Genomic DNA, 19,690 nt, shown 5'->3' on the forward strand with positions numbered 1-19,690 from the left:
AGATAGGGATTCCTTAAAAAGTTAGAGCAACAATCATTCTCAACTGTGGGCAAAGAGATTAATGAAGCTAGATAATTTCACATGTTCTGCTAGACGACACAGCTGAAGTGCAAAAACGGGAAAAATATTTCGGCACTATCCTATTAGCAAATTTCTGTTCCAAAGCTACAAATAGCAGGACTCCAACAATATGGTATCTTCCCTTACATCATATGAATCCTATCTGAAAAGCTGTTCCCTCTACAAATACTTTTCTTCCTCACCAATGAACAGAAATGAAACAGAAAAAAAAAAACTAACCGAACCATCAAAGACATTGTCATAAATATTTTCTGTTCCACATTTGAGGCAGCAAAACTTGAATCTTTCACAATCCCTATATTTCTCCTCATCAGTGAGTTGAGCCGGGCCACCAACCAAGGCATCATTCTCCTCATCTTTATGGTAATGGTGATGGACTCTGAATTGGGAAGGATCCAGTCCTATTAATAAGAAACAAAAATTTCAAAAGACGAAGAGGTCAACCATGCAAGTAGGCTCATTTTTCATATGCTTGGCAAAGCAGATTCAAAAGAAAGTTACAAAACGTAAATTCAGAAGCTGAAAATCTCTCCTTAGCAAAACTTCCCCTATAGAAGATAAATACATTTTACAATTTTTAACCATGAATAAAGGTTCTCGAAACATGAAGAAATCTTACTTATCTTCTTGCGCAAGATTGCTTTATAAATAAAACACGCGCATTGCATTATCATGGAAGTATGCAACAGAACATTTTGTTTCTGAGGAAACCACTCCTAACGGATGGCTTTATTGTTATTTTCTTCTTAAGTTACATTGAAAATACTCCAATAAAAATGTGCATCGTTATTAAGAAACAGTCTTTAAATCAAAATGGCACCATTAAAACTGAAAACAGAGAATAAAAACCCCATTAAAGAAACACGGGTGCACTGCTATTACCAACTCCTTCAAGTCCGTATACAACTGCCAACTCTGATTTCAATGCAGTGGTCGATTTCATTTTGGCTCAGTGGTTAACAGCATGTAGGTTTCAATCTAATGCAGTGGTTAAAATTCAGCAGCAGCATTTAAAACGGCAGTGCTGGAGACAAAATGCTTTATTTTTGATTGCCAGAACTCAAGATTTTAAACAAATAAATACACAAAAGAGCGCCTAAAAATACTGATTCAACCACAAATAAGTAAATAAGCAAGCAAGCACGAAGTTCACTGCCCTAGGAATAAGACTGACAAAGTAAACTTAATAAAAATCCATGGCTTTCGCCATCCTTTGTTATGTGCAACCTTTTAAAAGCCCATACATCACATTTACAGGTTTTTTTGTAAACTCTAGCAAACAACACATGCTAGAAAAAAAAAAAAATTAATCAAATGAGCCCATAGGAAAAAAGGTTCAGAAAACTATGGCTTACTTCATTATTAAGAAGAAAAGACCAAAGAGAAGCACTTTAAAAAACATTTTTTAACAGGGACTAATTAAGCCAAGTAACAGATTATCATGTATTATCTCGTATCTTTTGTAAATTTCAATAACAAATGTAATAATTACTACAGAAAGAGCAAGAAAGATTACAAATAGAAAGTGAAGCTAGATTTTACACTTCTTAACCTTACTAAACAGTACTGGGAGAATTAAAAAAAAAATGTTTGGGAATAATATTCAGTTAAACTAGATAAATACTGTTGCATATATAAAACAGTTGTGTTATACAGGCAAACATAGATTCTGTACACAAAAGACTTGAGATAGTGTGGCTATTATCACTATTCTGAATTTCTATTTTGCAATCATAAAACAAATTCAAGGTTAAGGAAAAATTCCATTGCTAAGTGAATTTATTTGGTTCTTGACAGAAGAGGAGTTTCACTAAAATTTAACCAACAATCTCAATTTTAATTTTATCAAAAGAAACAAATGTCAATGCATAAGGGTAACAATTCACCTCAAGAGGTTCTTAAACTTTCAATACAGTTCTCTACTATTCATTAAAAAGAAGAACAAACAAAGCAAAAAACATGGTTAATAGCTTATTTTAGACTCTAATACATATGGTACCCCTCCAAAAAGACCATGAGGGGTTGGTTTTTTGTTTTTTTTTTTTTATTCGTTTGGTTGTTTTAAGGGTTGGTAATATATATTTGCTGTTTTAGAAAACAAAGAGTATGTTCTGCAACACACAGGTAGTAGATAAAGGGTTTAAAAAGGGGACTTGAGTTTAGCGTTAAGATTTTGCAAAAAATCAACTAAGCATGCAATAGGTTGGATCTAAGATAGTAATAGTGAATACAAATAAAAATTCTCCGTTTACTCCAAGCTCAGAAGTGGAATGAAAAAAGACCATTACAACTTTCCAATACAGACGCCATTAAAAGTTCAGATAGAAACGTATCTTTGGTTGTTTTCCAAAAGGCAAATAAATATAGAGCAAAACATCCCACTAAATAAAGGAAAAAAGGAGGTAAATTCTCGTCTTCAGATAACTGCAGTTTTCCAATATTCAGTCAAAACCAGTGATGACAAATAAGCATCCGGACATTTGGTAATTATTTAACAGAAATTAAAAAAAACAAGTTATTCATTGGAAGAATTTAAACCCCACCTATCTCTGAACTTTCTTAGCTGTTTCGGCTGGAGAAAACAACAGGAAAAATACTGTGATGAATCCAGTATACATCTAACTTTCAGTGTGCAAACAGCCCCAGTGACTGGGGCTACAAAGGGACCACAAATCAGGCTTTTAAAGAACATGCCTACCTTAATTATCTTGTGGAACTGGCACCTATTTTATCTATTATCTCCTTTCAGGAATAGTGAGTTTGTTCAATTAATCCATTTCAGCACAGTAACTGGTATCCTCTCAGAGTAGGTCACACTGGTCATATTACTCTACTTGGTAAACAAAACAGGGAATATCCAATGGGTGGGGCAAAAAAATAATACCTGGTTTTAGTAATTTTTAAATTAATAGGATGAGACTAATCAGTGAACTTCTTTGAACTCTTCTTTTTTTCCCCATGACATCAAGAGAAACCAAAGGGGCTTTGACTTACTCTGACATGAAAATGTCATTAAATTAAATCATTAAATTACCTGCATCACAGGTAAACTTTCCACCCTCACCAAAACTGCAAGGTTGCATGAATGACAAAGAAACGTAACATTAAGAATACACTGATTAACCTAGCATGACATAAGTAAATAATGAAAGTTAGTCCCAGGACTTGTTCCTGAATTATTTAATAGAATTATTAAAATATTTACTAACTAGCAAGCAAAAGAGGTCACTCAAGAAACCAAGAAAAGGTAAAATAAATTTTACTAATGGCAGTAATTTTAGAATAACATTTCTGCCGGTCGTTTTCACAGGTCCTTCCGTGCGCGCTGCCCGGGAAGAGCCGTGCCGCAGCTCGGAGGGCCGGAGCGCCCCACGGCCTCGGCCGCCGGGGAGGCCTTCGGCAGGAGGCCGGCAGCTTGCCCCACGGACCCCGGGACACGGCCCGAGGGCCTCTCCCTGGAATTCGCATTGCAACCGCAGCTTAGTCGGGAAGCACAGAAAGTTTCCCCGCTTGCACCTCTGCCCGTTAGACATTTTGTGAGAGGCAGGGAAACGGCATCCGGTGCTGCCACCTCGAGGCTTCGGCCCCGCATTTCAGTCAGGGCGACGCGGCGGGGCCAGGCCCGGGCCCGCCCGGCCTCTGAACGTAACCTCGGGCGGCCAAGGCCTCTGCCCTTCGGAAACGCAGGCTTTCTTATTTTTCTCAAAAGAGATCCTCCTGGGCTGCAAAGCTAGCATGCCTTCTGCACGGGGGCCTTACAATGGCCTCTTGCACAGGCAGAACACACAAGAGGCTTCAGCAAGTCTCAGTTTCTAAGCAGGCCTAGAGCATCTCAAAAAAACCCAGCCAGGCCGCAAACAGCAAAATTAATACACTGTGGGGTTTACTACTGTATTGTCACGGAGTTCCATCATTCTCCTCTCACGTCACCTCCTAATGCAAGACACCCAATAAAAGACAGAACCTGACCTAACTCCTGCATGCCACAAGAAGAGCACAACTGTCCTGGTTTCTGCCAGAAGAGTCAGTCCAGGTAGCTGCTAAATATTATATTAAAGGCACCTATTAAACGACTCTCCAGGAAGAAGTTAAAATCTCTAAGGTGGTGGTGGGTTCACTTACAAGGAGCAGCTCGCATGCAGACACCATGTGGAAGGAGGAACCAGTACTGGGAAGTACTCTTAATCACAAGCCTCATCAGAACACAGTAACGACTCCCTAAAATTAGACAGCCTTCCTAAGAAATGTCCAAATGCCACGCAATCTGCAGAGCACCAATGTGCACATCCTCCTGTAAGACAGCAGCACACATCTCTTTCAGAAGACCACAGAATCACAGAACCGTTTAGGTTGGAAAAGACATTTAAGATCATGGAGTCCAACTGTACACTGCCCAGTCCACCACTAAACCTTGTCCCTAAGTGCTGCGTCTACGTGTCTTTAAATACCTCCTGGGATGGTGACTCCACCACTTCTTTGGGCAGCCTGTTTCAATGCTTGACAACCCTTTCAGTGAAGAAATTTTTCCTAATACCCAATCTAAACCTCCTCTGGCACAACTTGAGGCCATTTTCTTTTGTCTTATCACTTGTTACTTGAGAAATTGAGTCTGACACCCACCTCACTGCAACCTCCCTCTCGGGTAGTTGTAGAGAGCGATAAGGTCTCCCCTCAGCCTCCTTTTCTCCAGACTGAACAACCCCAGTTCCCTCAGTCTTGTAGTGAGAGGCCCAAAACTAAACACAATATTCAAGGTCCAGTCTCACCAGTGCTGAGTACAGGGAGATGATCACTTCTGTTGCTGGCCACACTGTTCCTGATACAAGCCAGGATGCTGTTGGCCTTCTTGGCCACCTGGGCACACTGCTGGATCATGTTCAGCCAGCTGTCAACCAGCACCCCTAGGTCCTTTTCCCCTGGGCAGCTTTCCAGCCACTCTACCCCAAGCCTGTAGTGTTGCATGGGGTTGTTGTGACCCAAGTGCAGGACCCGGCACTTGGCCTTGTTGAACGTCATACAACTGCCCTTGGCCCACTGATCCAGCCCATCCAGCTCCCTCTGTAGAGCTTTCCTTTCCTCCAGCAGATCAACACTTGGTGTTGTCTGCAAACTTACTGAGTGCACACTTGATCCTCTCATCAAGATCACTGATAAAGATATTATGTAAAATTAATAAAGTATTGATGGAGACCGTGACACAGCCTAGGACAGCAGTCAGCAACTTCCATAATTTAAAGAAAATTACGTTACGCAGTAACAGGTACAAAAATCCCATGATTAAATGACTCTGCTTCCATAATGTTTAGACACTTTTGACAACACTGAAATAAGACATGATTTTTCTTTCAGACAAGGAGCAGTATTTATATATCAACAAAAAAACTTTGCTTTAAATACGTTAAGAGAATTGTTCTGCCAATATGGTTCTTCTTGTTTAAAAGCTACAGGTATCTTCAGGGTGATATGAGTAAGATCTCCAAGCATTTAGGATGATCAGATTTATTGAATGGTATTACTGACCAAATTGCACACTTCGTTTCAGTAACCCTGATAATCCTCATCTTGTCACTGCTTTCCCTCGAGAACTTCCAGAAAAAGACAGTGAATGCAGAAGTATGCCCATGAGGTTCTTATTTTTAGGAACAATGAATTTCCATCTCTCAAAGGCTAGGCAGACCTCCCACAATGTCCAAAAACAAAAGACAATTTTCAACTTGATTTCATAGTGAATAAATGTGTTATTTAAGGAGTTCTGTGCAATTTTTAGGTGTGGTTATTTGCTTTTGTTCTTCAGCATCTAAAATAGCTTAAAATAACTTGCTTTGAGCACAGACAGAACAAAGAACTTCTCATCGTTTTGATATGAGCCAAGCTTCCCTAAGCAGAGCTCAGTTTTATCTACTCGGACTAATGCTATGACATGTCAACGAAACATTCACCTTAAAAGGAAATTCTGCTAGATATGAAACTGATATCTCTTTTCTACAACCCTTCTCCCTATACCCACACATACCCTATGTAACACAATAAATCAGGCAGAGGAAGACAGACACAATGAGAATGCAACCAAGTTTTGGTTCACGGACACGACACTTAGATATCCTCCAAAACACCAGCTTTCTTCTTCAGAACAGAAAAGTATGCTCTTTTGCAACAAGATAGGAAAAACAATAGGAACTTGCATGTGTAACATGATGGAAATACTAAGTAAAAAAGCCCAACTTATCAACAAAGAATAGTAAAGAGTTTTTATGCTTGCTTGTTTTTAGCAAGCTGAGCTCAGAAGTATCTTGTACACTTAAAATTATTTTCAATTTATTTGAAACAAAAACACTTGACTATCCCTCTAGGACATTTATAAAAAAAGCTGTAAGATAACTTCAGCTTGCAATGACTTATGTACGACTCTGATTAAGTGCTGTACGTACAGACGTCATTAGAGCAGAAGTTCTGAAAAAGACCTGACTTTACCCCCAAACTCAATTTAAGCATTCCCACGAAAACAAAGCTGGAAAAAGAGAACATTTTTACAGCATAGGAAGGTCAAACTGAACACATTTCAGACCTAAGACTGTAAGAGATACATACAGGTTTTCAGACTAATAATTGTGGGCTGTTAATAAACTCTCAGCTGCATGTTGTTATTACACACTATAAAAGAAATTTTCATATTGAATGTGCCATAGTACAAAAAGCAGCATAGGCATTTGCAAACAGTAGATGCTATCAAGGGGCACACAGTTCTTAAGATCTGGGCACTTAATTTAGGTGCCTCAAGGGAGTCAATCTTTTCTGCAAGTCTAACCTGTTGTGAATAAGAAACAACTCTGAATTTGAGCCTGAGACTAAAAATCTTTGCCAAATAAAATAAATTAGCTTCAGAAATCTTTCCTGTCTTTTACCTAAATGAAGTACAAGTTTACCACCTATTTTAAACCGCTTTAACCTAACCTAGAGTGCTTGACCTTTTAAGTCGGGCATACCATGTAGTCCACTCTGACATCAGGGCACAGTTGTATACCAAGGCCCTGCCACATAAACGGAATTATTTGTATGGTCAACCTGCGTATGTGAAGTAGGGCTGACACCTCCTCAAAGCACCAGCGCTGTTGAGGACACACTGCAACATTGAATGCCTCCAAGAAATACCCTTGCAGCTGTACAGAGTATGTGGGTAGCCAGCTCATGCTCCCAGAAAAAGCAAAATTCCTGTCCGTTATTTTTTTTTTTTTCTTCAGACAACTTGGAAACGAAGATGGAAAAAGCTGCACATGATAAAAACTGTTCTGGGAGATGAAGACGTTTCATGGCTATCATTCTTCTTGAGAAGTAACACGACAGGAACTTACTCGCATACATTTTAAGTGCAAACTGTGAGGTCACCATGAGCAGAACTTGCTGTTAGTAAGCAAGGTACAGAGATGCAGTGTCCCAGGTGAACAGTCCTGACAGGCAACATGCTGCCGGCTGGTTTTCATAGAATCATAGAATGGTTAGAGTTGGAAGGGACCTTCAAAGGTCATCTAGTCCAACCCTCCTGCAAGGAGCAGGGACATCCCTGACTAGATCAGGTTGCTCAGAGCCTCATCCAACCTGGCCTTGAACGTTTCCAGGGATGGGGCATCCACCACCTTTCTGGGCAACCTGTTCCAGTGTTCTATAACTCGCATAGTAAAAAATTTTTTCCTAATTTCTAATCTAAATCTAGCCCCCTCTATTTTAAAACCATTACCTCTCGTCCTAGGTAATGGTTTTAAGTGACCAAAACCTGGATCTTGGCCATTAATTAAACACAAAATGTTGAGGACTTCCTTTGAGCGTTCAAAAATTCTGAACAAAATTAATTCTGCAGGTCTGAACTTCCTGTAGACATGAGCATAGCAGCAAACATTATTAAACTGACTCAGTGCAACTCTCTAAAGTCTTCTTGGGGGAGAGGACAGTCTCGTCAAGAACTCAGCAGCCAGCAAGATCAGTAGCTTTTTCTGTGTCCTTGATTAACAGTTTTTAAAATAGTGAACTAGATGTGAGCTACAGATCACAAACCTTCTGTTTATCAAGGAGATCAATCATATCTGCTGGTGAATCACTTTTAGGGAGGAAACAACACTAAAAAGATTACACAGACATTGTATTTTCCTGGAAAGAGACCTGATAGAACTGTTGGGTTTTTTTTCCAGCACTTATACCTCTTTCTAGGTAAGAAGGCTAGGGAATAGAGAAGACAGAGGCAGAGTTGGGCAGAAAAATCTCTAATTCTAATTCCTTTGACATCCTCTCAAGACAAAAAAACAACTCAACAAGAGCAATTCCCTGTTGCTCATTTGAATAAAACCTGGTGATTCTGTGGGTCACTAGCACTAGTCACATTTTTATAGCACTTTTTTTTTTGGCTACTTGCCCGCTCCATATGGAGAAACACAGACTGTTACTAAGGCTTTATGTTTCTATTATTAACTAGGTCAATTCTAGCAAACAACAGTCTTCACTTACACCCTACTAAAAATTTGTATCCCTTCACTGTTAACTATGACTGCTTTCTCCCTGGGAAAATGCTAGAGATGCTAGGGTTTCTCCCTGGAAAAATGTCAGTTCTGGATGCAGGCTCCAGAACTACTTTAATAACTCAAGCAAATCTCAAAGACATGCAATAGTACTGTCATTTATGAACAGCAAATTTTTGCAACTCTGAACAAGGATTATAAGATTAAGTTTGTGTTAATGATCATCTTTTGAAAAAAGGTATTCTGCAAATGTCATAGAAATACACTTGCAATCCAAGCTGCTTGTGTGTAACACAAGCTATTGTTCATTGTAAAAAGACTGATTTGGGAAAGCATTTCTGTTAAGAAACATACATTAAAAACTTCTCACTTCACGTCTTGTAATTCTTTAAATAAGATGAATTTAGAATACTTACCTAACCATGTTGCAATAAGAACAGAATCAATTCCCTCTATGGGATCACATATTCTAGCAACTACTGGATGTATTTGCTGTGACAGGTAGTACTGAGTATCAATAGTAAGATTGTCTTGCTTTTGCAACTGTTCTGGAGCATATGCTCGCTGGCTGGCACTGAGATCTGATCCATCCTAAGACAGGAGAAATACACAGAACAGTGTGAAAAAAGTAAAATCCACATTTAGTCTATACAAAGTATTAGGCTTCAAATATTATGCATTATTTTAACACAAAATAGTTACACAGTCACTCTTTTGGTTGATTTATAATGCCTCCAATACAAATCCAGCATTGCTGATGCTGGCATCAACTAGCAAGTTCAAGAATGTAAATCCAGCTTGTATTATTGCAGCCTACACGTGCAAATCAGTAAGAGTAGACAGAGTAAACAGTCCCATCTGTCAATTCTGAAACACACAATGAAAACACATTGCAACCATCAGCCCCGTTAAAAATACGCGGAGAGCATGCATTTTAAATTACTTTGTACTAAACTAGCACTACCATTTCTCACAACAAGCAAATTGTAAGTTGTGGATATCAAAACTGTATCTGTTTTGTTAGGAAACTTATATTCTTCGATGCTATAAAGAAAAAAAAAAAGAATGGTCAGGGAATGGACCATCATTCATTGGCATGCGAATAAATGACAGAGGCATTAGTATCGATTTGAAAGAGCAAATTCTGAAATATTCAGAATTACTGAAAGAAACACATGATAACATCTCAAGCCAAGAGAGAAACACCACTCATAGGTTACAGTATACATTACATTCTTCTCCAACTCAACAGAGCGAGATAAGGAGAAAATAATTCCATTTGGGAAGGTAATAATTAAATTGAAAACAGTATTCATGGAACAGTTAAGTATCAATTCTAAAAAGATGGTACTCTTCTGGAAAACATAACTCATTCAGTCTGTAGAATCTTATTCCCAGTCCACAACTACACTAGGAAATTTTATTTTTAATGTTCGTCAATAATCTTAGAGCAGAACTTAAAAAGTAGTATTTTAGCAAGCATTCAGTAATAGACGTAAAGCTTAATGGGGATGGGGAGGAGTACCACAGCTTTTTTATTTTCTGAGTACAGCCTCTTTTTTCCCTTTTTTTTTTACAGCAAAGTAAAACTAATGCATTAACATATGACACCTTCATTTTTCAGTTAAGATGGGCTACTGGCTTCAACAGGGTCAGCAATCACGGACTGAAAATCCATCACTAATAAAGACAGACTGCAAGCCATTAGTCCCTCCTACTCCTTTGACACAACTTAGTATTCAGAACAAAATTAATTTAGGACTATTCAGCTCCTCCAGCTGCTTTGCAAAAATAATTGCAATGCAATTCCTTCAGCTCCCTTCTTTCAACAAGTACATTCTTCTCTTGTATTGTGCCATTTCTCAGCCGTACTCATGGCCCAGCTCTCATAAGTCTTGACAGCTTTGTCATGCCAAGCTAAGAACTCTCAATTAAATAAAAACCAGTATCTTTCTGTTTTTAATGATAAAGGACCTGAAATAGTGGTAGAAGTCACACTGCCAAGTCCATCAGTATGACATAACAGGTCCCTTGGTCCATCTAATCCAACCTACTTTTTTTTTTTAATAGCAAATACAAAGTGGAGTATGTTATTTGTGAGATAACAAGCATTTATGGGATAAACACCTGAAAATAGTTTATCAAGTTCCTCAGACTATCCAACAGAAGTTCTGCCAGATCCAATGACTATGAATTGAAAAGTCACAGGGTGAGACTGGAAATAACAGTGATGCTATTTAACCACGACCACCAATTAGCTTTCTGAGAATTACAGGTTCTTCACCACCAGAATTCTCTTCTCCTTAAAACAAACACTGGATATTTTTCTTAAAATTAAGTTCTAGTTCCAAATAGAAAATAATTCAGGGAAATTTTAACAGCCACTGTTGTGGCTTCACACACCAAATTCCATACTAAATCCAAAATATAGCAGCTACTGAGAAGAGAAGTAACTCCATCCCAGGACAGTCACTATATGGAAATAGTCAGATCAGTTGAGCTGATCACAATGGTTCTTTCTGGCTCTATAAAACAAATTTAGTACAGAAAACTGACTGTTTGAAACTGTAACATAATCTCACTATAAAGAAAGGCCAAAACATTTTTTTTCTAGGAGCTGAGTTGGCTTCCTTTGCCATCTCTCAAAACAATACCTAGTATTTAGCTATAAAGACATTTTTACCTGACAAATGATATATGACACTGTGTCTCCTGCCTTCACCTTTCGGCCTCCTTGCGAGTTTATCCACATGGCAACATGCACATGTGGCAAGCTTTTTTTGTCAGGATAATCCTGTGGCTCTTTTGTCAATGCCTAATAGATCAAAGGAAGAAACAGAAGCATAACTATGAGAAAAGTATTTTACTTCAGCGATGGACAACTGAGAAATTTAAAAGATAAGATTAAACAGTAGCTATCCTTATCCATCTACTATTCACAAGTACATTTGCAACATAAAAAAGTAAAAATAAAAAATGGTAATAAAGGTATGTTCCAGACATTAAGGTCTAGTTACGAGCCCTTCAAAAATTAAAAATGTAGTTATTAATAAAATGAGAGGATGCTTTTACAATTACTGTCTGAAAAAAAGCATTACATTAAAAGCACAACAGTTCAAAACGGTTAGATATAATGCAATTGTTTTAAAATTAAACTAAATTGAAGATGAAAACATTACACAACATACAAAAACACAGCCAGAGATTACCCTCTTACCCCTGCACCAGTTCAGGTCATAAAGTAAATCTGAATATCAAGTAGTTAAGTGTATTTAACAAGCCCTGTAGCAAAGGATACAACTGGATTTCAGTATTTCCACGTAGTTCATACTAGTGAGATTCTACAATGAGTTTTTCCTTTACATAAAATAAAATGCTATGTTTAAATATTTACCATCATCTCAATTATTAGAAACAACTCATACATTTAACTTAATAGTGAAATTATTTATTTTTTTCCAAAATAGTAAACCAGAAGAACATTCAGCATTTAAAGTGAAAATGATTCCATTATTCTCTTTTACTGGGAATACTAAGTACTCTTAGAATATTTGCATCGGAACAGTCTTTTTTTAAAATCAACCATAAAAATCATGGATTTCTCTAACAGTCCTATGACAATCTGAATCAGTCTTAACCGACTGATTAACACAGTCTTACAGAGTAGACAGATGTCCGGCTGGCAAAAGAAAGATACTTTGGATGGAGCAAATCTGGGAAATCTCTTCTATCGGAGGCATGAGAGGGGCATGTAATAACCAATTCATTAGTAAAACATCCCTCTAGCAGGAGGGGGAAGCTTCTGAAGTGAAAATTTCAAGCTTCATTGAGGAGGAGTTATAAAAATAAACCAAAACCACAATGCTGTTTGCTAAAACTCCTTTAGATAAAGCAGAGTATTTTACTTCTTGCTGCAGGAAAGTCTTGATTGAGATCTCAAAATGACCATTAGCTTTCTTCTACAGAGCTTTGGAGGGAAATAAACTAAGAATAGCATGCTTTTATACGAGTCTTTTCTAGAAAATAGAACACTTGATTCTTTTCCATTGCATTCTTCAGTTTATGTATTTTAAACATGAAATATAAAATAACAATCCGGGAGAAAACTTCTCCTGAAAACATAAGCTATCATGTCATTCTCAGAGTGCAGAATAAGTGGGGAAGACAGGAGGACAGGATAAGACACAAAGTTGTTATTGTGAGGTGGCAAGACTGGCCTCCGGCCCCACAAGGTATTTTTTCTCATCTTACAGGACCTTTGCAGTATGTTCCATGCTACTCAGTATCTAATAAAACTCCTGATACTTCACAGCATCATAAGGATTAAAGAGATTTCTATCAGCAGTCAATATATTCAGGCACAGTAAAGTTTTTCTGAGACAGAAAGGAGCTGAGACATCATTTACCTTGTTTATTTCAAACTGGTTTATTGGGATACGGCCATTGATCACATTTTCTCCAATTTCTATAAGCCGTCTTTGAATATTTTCCACAATTATGTCTCGGGGCTGATCAGAAAGAATCTGACCAATTATATAGCTGTAAAAACAATCCAGAAATTAAAAAAAGCTTAAGATACACAAAGCAAAATCATTACAATAAACACAATCCTCTCTTCCCCTGAGTTACCTCCAGAAATTAAACAGTCTGAGGATGAAGTCTGATGCAAAATTTATAGAAATTTGCCAGGATATTTCATGTTGTGTTTTATTTATTTACTTACTTTACTAAAAGCAAATTATTGTAAGTAATTCTAATGTTAAACAGTGATTTGTAATTGTTGAGTGCAACTGGTTTCTATTTTCTGCTCCCATTTCATCTTCCCATTTATTATTCCATAGCAGGTATCTTAAGACGAGGGAGAAGAGAACACAGCAAGTAAGCAAAGTCTTGCCTATTTCTGTAAAATGTGGTTGGAAGATCTGCCAGCTGCAGAAGAGTTAGTCACTAAAGAACACACTCAAACATTTGTAAAGCTTTAATTACTAATACATTCCTAACTTGGAAAAATTTGCTTCTATTATGATGCATCTTTTCTTAGAAAATGCAAGTCTTAAGAACAGTAAGCAAGTGTGTGGTGTATTTTTACAGATGTTAACAAGTATTCATTTTTGGATACATTTGGACCACAATTTATTTAAGTTAAGTTTTCAAGATGCAGTACACAATATGAGTTGAGTCAGCCCCCAGGTGACCACCCCTCCCACCCACTCCAATTTTCGTTCTACAGTGCTAAATGTATTCTTTCTATTGAATTTTAAGTACCAAAATGCCCTTAACAATGACAATTAATAAATAATCAATCCAGTATCCATCATAATGAAGTATCAGAAAAGTATAATTTGAAAAATGCAAGAGAAACAATCTTGGGGGAAGTGATCATCTCCTCAGGCTGCACCCAGTGCACTTCCCAGGTTTATTAAAGGATGCTGAAAGAGCTGACCATCAGCTTCTTTAACCATCTTTGAAAAAAAAAAAAAAAAAAAAAAAAAAATTCTGACCTAAAACCTGACTCCAAATGCTGATAGCACCTACCATTTTCCCAAGATTTCAGCTGTGGTTTATTAAACTGCATATACAAAATTGTGAGAATTCAAATGCACAGCTTCCACAAAAGATGAAAAAAACAGATATTGAAATTAGAGACATTTGGACTTGCACAAGTATAATCCGTTACCAATGCCAAAATCTAACACTTACCATCTCCTACAAAGATCAGTTAAGATCTAACACTGATTTTAGTTACCAATCTGCACTGTTCAGGAAAGTCAAATTATATCAGACGTTTATGAAGCATGTACTGTTTAAAACAGGGCAAAGAGGACAATGGCACAAAGAAACTCACTTTCCAGTCTCTTTTGCGAGATCACACCAGTCTCTTCGGACTATATCCAATCCTTTCAGTTCTTGTTTAGTTACATATTTCCCATCTCCTGTTGGTTCCACAGTCAGAGCGGCATATTTCTTCTTCTTTAACAGGAGCAAGGACTTAAAGACTCCATCAATATCGATCTCCAACAGTTTATAGAGCTTGTTCACTTCACTTTTGATCTGCGAATGCACCAACATTAAAATCAAATGCAACATCTTAATAACTATGGACACATTTAACTTCCATCTAGAAGTGTATAGCTCTTAAGTTTTAAAACAAGTAACATGACATGCTGTGTGTCTGCATACATATTTTAAAGACTCGTCAGATATTCTTAATTGTAAAATTAAGTGCATAGTAGTAACTACGAGCTACCATTAAAACTAAGGTTCACCCATCGGCTTCTACAGGATTTACAGCTTGGTATATCTAACTCCCTAACAAAATTAAGCAGGGCAGAGCAGCATGGGACTGAATGTGACCTTGCAGATAACTGACTCCAGCCTGTTTTACTAGGGCAGCTACTCCACCTAGCCTCTCACATAAATTAAGGAAACAAGAGATTTCAGAGTAGGGCTCTTCTTACTAGGAAAAGATAAGAGATGGTGACTTAGACAGAAAATGGAAATTGCTTTATAAAAAAGGTGCCTTTCAAAGGCACTCCCCACCTGCCCATCTCTATCCTGAAAATCATTTATGTGAATTATGTGAAATTAGGAAAATCTAAAAGATAGAAGAGTTTGCAAAAAAGTCACTTTCTTGAGGAATAAACAAACAAACAAGACACACATGAAACAAGAAACACAAGAACTACTTTTTTATGTCACAAAGACTATTGACAGCCACAATTTACACAATTGTGATGCCAGGTTTGAGTGTGTGCTTATTTACAGACATAAGCTTATTCATGTTTAAAATCAAGTACACAAAATGAAAACATTAATAAAAAGATGTCTACCTGTTAGGCTTTGGTTGTTTGTTTTTTTTTTTAATCTAACTGATATAGGATACAGAAATACATGGGATAAAAAAAAGTGAAGGATTTAACTCTTAAAAAGAATTATTAAGCAAGTGACAAGTTCAAAAACCTACCTATTCTCTCAGTAAGCCTGAATCAAAGTCAGAAGTATTTAAGCTATGATGATGCTGTTAGACTTTATAAAAATTATTATTATTTAACTGTTCCTCTATAATGTTAGCCAGTAAATGGGAGTATAGGGACAAAAACCAAACCAGAATGAAGCGACACATACATACATGGCTAGAGTAAGATTAAACTTTCTTAAACACTACTGGATATACACTTGAAACCATATATATTCTTGTATGTGGCAAACAAAGGAGATTTCTTTCTTCCATGCCATCAGCCCCCCTGCTACTCTGTTATGACATCAAGATATTCCATACTCCTAAGATGCATCTACTTCTCAAAGTACCAACTTAGCATGAAGGCAGAAGTATTAAAATAAAAAACAAAAACAACAACAAAAAACCAAACCCAGAATCACTCTTGCCTTAAAATTACACTAATTTTGTTTAATACTATACTCTGTTTTCTTTGTTTTTTCAGAGCTTCCATAGCTCTCATTTTCATCAGAATTTCCTCAATAGTTCAAAAACAACTTCTCACATCTTCTTTAAAATGTTCTGGGAGATGTCTGACTTCTCTTCCACCACTTCAGAGAGCCACAAAACTGCCACATCATCAATTGCCAACTGGTAATCAAAAACATCTCTTCTGTATCTTGTATACCTTGGAAATTAGTATTTTAATTTGCCACTGGAAATCTGATGGCACATAGAGTGTAATACATACTACATAACTAAACAAAACTAAACAGATGGACATCTCTCATGTCAAAACAAAAATCATTAAAGTAAAAATTGTGTTCACATTGTAATTGCAACTAATGTGGAGGAACTGTACCTTCCATTTTGGCTTATCAAGTAATTCAGATAGTCTCCTGGTAACTTAGGATTGGTAAAAAAAGCTCATTAAACAACATTTTAATTTAATAATTTTTAAAAATGCACAGAGCAGCTACCCCTGAAGATAGGGCACTCTCAACTTTTACTACTCCATAGCTTCCATACATGGTCAAATTCTTCTTCCTCATTGCCTATTCTCTGCTTATGCCATGGAGCCCTACCTTAATACTATCTGCTCCACTCAGTGTTACAAAACAGACATGTAGGAAAGCTTTAAAAAGAACAAATTCCTTACCCTGTTCCCCAGCTTGAAGACCTCATCCAAATTGGTGCTATTAGTGTTTATCATAATGGAATCTGTGTCTCCATAAATCACTTCAAGGTTCATCTAAATGAAATAAATTGCTTTTAAAAACAAAACAGAACCATCTTTCTGAAGACCCACCTCATTTTCAAGATTCACAAAGATCATTGTGCATATGTATTATCCCTTAAATATTAAAAAGCAGAAAAATGTAATTTTTGACTGAGTTTTTGTTTGTACATTTCATGAAGACATATTTGAATTTAAAGAGAATAACAAAACTTAGACCATTGATATGTTAAAAAAAAAAATCCCTATTCAGTTGTGTACATAGCATAGTTAAAATTTTACTAAATGAATGCCAGAAAAATAAGTCAGTGAACAAATCTAATCTTGAGAAACAGCAGGAACTTGAATCAGAAATAACTTTGGACTGCTAGGACACAAGAAGATCACTTAGACTCAAAAACTGCTGGACAAATTCAGGTTATTCAGCTAAGACATTTAGCCAACGTGCTTGGAATATAACATTACAGTCAGATAACCTATCCAATTTGTTGCCACCACAATACTATTGCAAAAAAAAAAGTCATTATAGATTAAAAAAAAAAAAGAAAAAGAAAAAAAAAACAAAAAAACTTAAGATACACTATTTCAAACAAATTAGTGAAAATATTGGCGAGTAGATACAGTAACAGAGAATACCAAAGTACTGTCCAGATTAGGCTGATCTTACACTTTTTCAGATTATTCACATGGCTTCATATTTCCATCTTCCCACTTCCATCTTTTTTCTTCTGCTGTAATCTGATTACCTGTGCTACTCCTCCCTGGGCAGCAGATCTTTCAGGGAAAAAGGTTTTCCTTTCAGATTAGGATCTAGCTACTATGACCTAGAAGCTTGGTATGCCCAGGCTGAACTTCTGAACACGTGAAGATGAACACAAACACCTACTTGATTCCCTCTTTCTGATTGACACTCTGCTCTTCATAGCATCTCTCATTCTGTTCCTCGTAACAATTCGAATTCCCTACTTGGAAAAGGCTGTGTTCAAACACGAGCCAGACTGCCATAATATTCTGGGGTAACAGAGCAAAGTCTAGACAAACTGAAGCACATATAAAAGCCTGAGGTGCATACGGAAGGCATAGCAAGGAAAAAGGTGAAAAGAAAAATTGCCAGCACCAGTAAGTGTCACCAAAGAAATAGGCAGATGCATCCAACTACGTAATATTAACTTGAAAAAAATGAAAACCTGATATCTTCAGTGGTGGAAAATCAATGCAGCTGTAAGAACTCCAGCATGGCTATGTCCATGTTAAATGCCATATAGTCAAAAAACCCCCCTGTGACAGAGTTTAAAGGATGCCAAAAAATAAATCGTAATAAAACACTAGAACACATGGTGTAACAGGTCTATGAGTAAACTCTAATTAGCACTGTTGCTAATTTCCTTGAAACAGTTGCACATAGGCTTCAAGCAGGGGCCAGATCATATCTGTGGTAGGAAAAGAAAAAAGCTATAATCCATTAGGAAGGATTACATTTGTAAACCAGGCATCCTAAGAAGTTATTTCAGGTCTGTTTGGGTTACAGCTCTCCTAGAATAAAAAAAATTCACCAGGTGTGCTCTGTAAGGGTTGTTGTTTAATGAAAATGCTCAGCATTACCTTTTGCACCATCTCCTTGGTATGCATCAAAATCTGAAATAAAAAAATATAATCAAAGATTAGTGTATGATATAATTACAAGCTAACACATGCAAACATATCCATTAGGTTGCTAACTCCAAATGCTCTCACCTTTCAAAACAAAGCAAACCACCTCTTTCCTGGCAACACACAGTCACCTCAATACTCCTATTACATGACTAAATTCTCATCTGACCTTGTATTAATGCTATTATTAACTCCCCTAAAACAAGATTAAAACAAATCTCAAAATTGCATGTGCACACACACATTCTACCTTAGGAAAAAACCGAACATTAAATCAAATACTCAAATAAAACCTAATCAGAAGTGCCAGAATTAAGCCTCTTTCAGTAATTTAGGTCAGTTGTCTCCTTCATAGCCATCATCTTATCTCTTGATGTAATTGAGTTTTTTCCCAAAAATGTCCTGTTTTATTTAGTACAGCCTGGGTGGTGCTCACTTAAAAAGAACCTAGTCAAAAGGCTGATTGCCCTTGTAATGATCTCAAAATGGGTCACCAAAAAACAAACTCATTAGAGAAACCAGATCTGGGATAAAGAGTTGGGATCGAGATATGATACAGATGTTGAATCAACAGGCAAATCCGTGTGTAACCAGGTTTGCTCCTCAGCCAAGAGTGCATCCCAAGTTCCCTGAATGCTCTAAATAGCAATTCTCTGAACCTTATAAATAGCTATAGAGACCTCATGTGAGAAGGCTACTGCTTCCATCTCTAATACTGGTCAGCACAGTGGAGAGGGGTGGAAGAGTGTTACCATCTGAAGCCACAGATATGGCTGTAGCGCAGAGAAGACAAAGTAAAACTAGCTCAATGAACAGAAATATGTAGCTGCTGCAGCAGCAAGGGCTTGGCAAATTTTGTACAGCTGCAAGAGAACCCACTTCTGATCCATTGCTTCAATCACCTGGCCATATTTATAGAATCATAGAATAGTTTGCCATTTCCTTTCTCATCAGCCTCCCTAGTGCTCTGGCACACAGCTCCAGATTCCACCTGGTTAGTCCCAGTTCCCCGATTTCAGTCCTTTCCATCCCTACTCAGCACAAACCTCAGTTCTTTTTCAGCTACTCATATACATTTAGACTTCCAATTTTCTCAAAGAGGATTACTCTGAACCTCTTGTTACAGCAATGATAAATCAGAGTCTATTATAGAATCACAGAATCATAGAATGGTTAGAGTTGGAAGGGACCTTCAACGGTCATCTAGTCCAACCCCCCTGCAAGAAGCAGGGATATCCCTGACTAGATCAGGTTGCTCAGAGCCTCATCCAGCCTCGCCTT

General features: G+C 37.3%; 1 protein-coding gene across 1 annotated transcript in view; it reads right to left on the reverse strand.

Moving 5' to 3' along the window:
- POLA1 (DNA polymerase alpha 1, catalytic subunit) overlaps positions 1–19,690 on the reverse strand; it is a 203,825-nt gene that overhangs the window by 112,610 nt on the left and 71,525 nt on the right. Inside the window, exons 27-33 of the mRNA XM_086766873.1 lie at positions 18,362–18,394; positions 16,682–16,774; positions 14,431–14,636; positions 12,992–13,124; positions 11,269–11,400; positions 9,002–9,176; positions 301–482 (exon numbers count right to left, since the gene is read on the reverse strand). Coding sequence (XP_086622999.1) covers positions 301–482; positions 9,002–9,176; positions 11,269–11,400; positions 12,992–13,124; positions 14,431–14,636; positions 16,682–16,774; positions 18,362–18,394 — 954 coding nt within the window. The remainder of the gene's footprint in view (positions 1–300; positions 483–9,001; positions 9,177–11,268; positions 11,401–12,991; positions 13,125–14,430; positions 14,637–16,681; positions 16,775–18,361; positions 18,395–19,690) is intronic.

This window comes from Chlamydotis macqueenii, chromosome 1 (genome assembly GCF_036417535.1).
Source record: "Chlamydotis macqueenii isolate bChlMac1 chromosome 1, bChlMac1.mat, whole genome shotgun sequence".
NCBI classification, from domain to species: Eukaryota; Metazoa; Chordata; class Aves; order Otidiformes; family Otididae; genus Chlamydotis; species Chlamydotis macqueenii.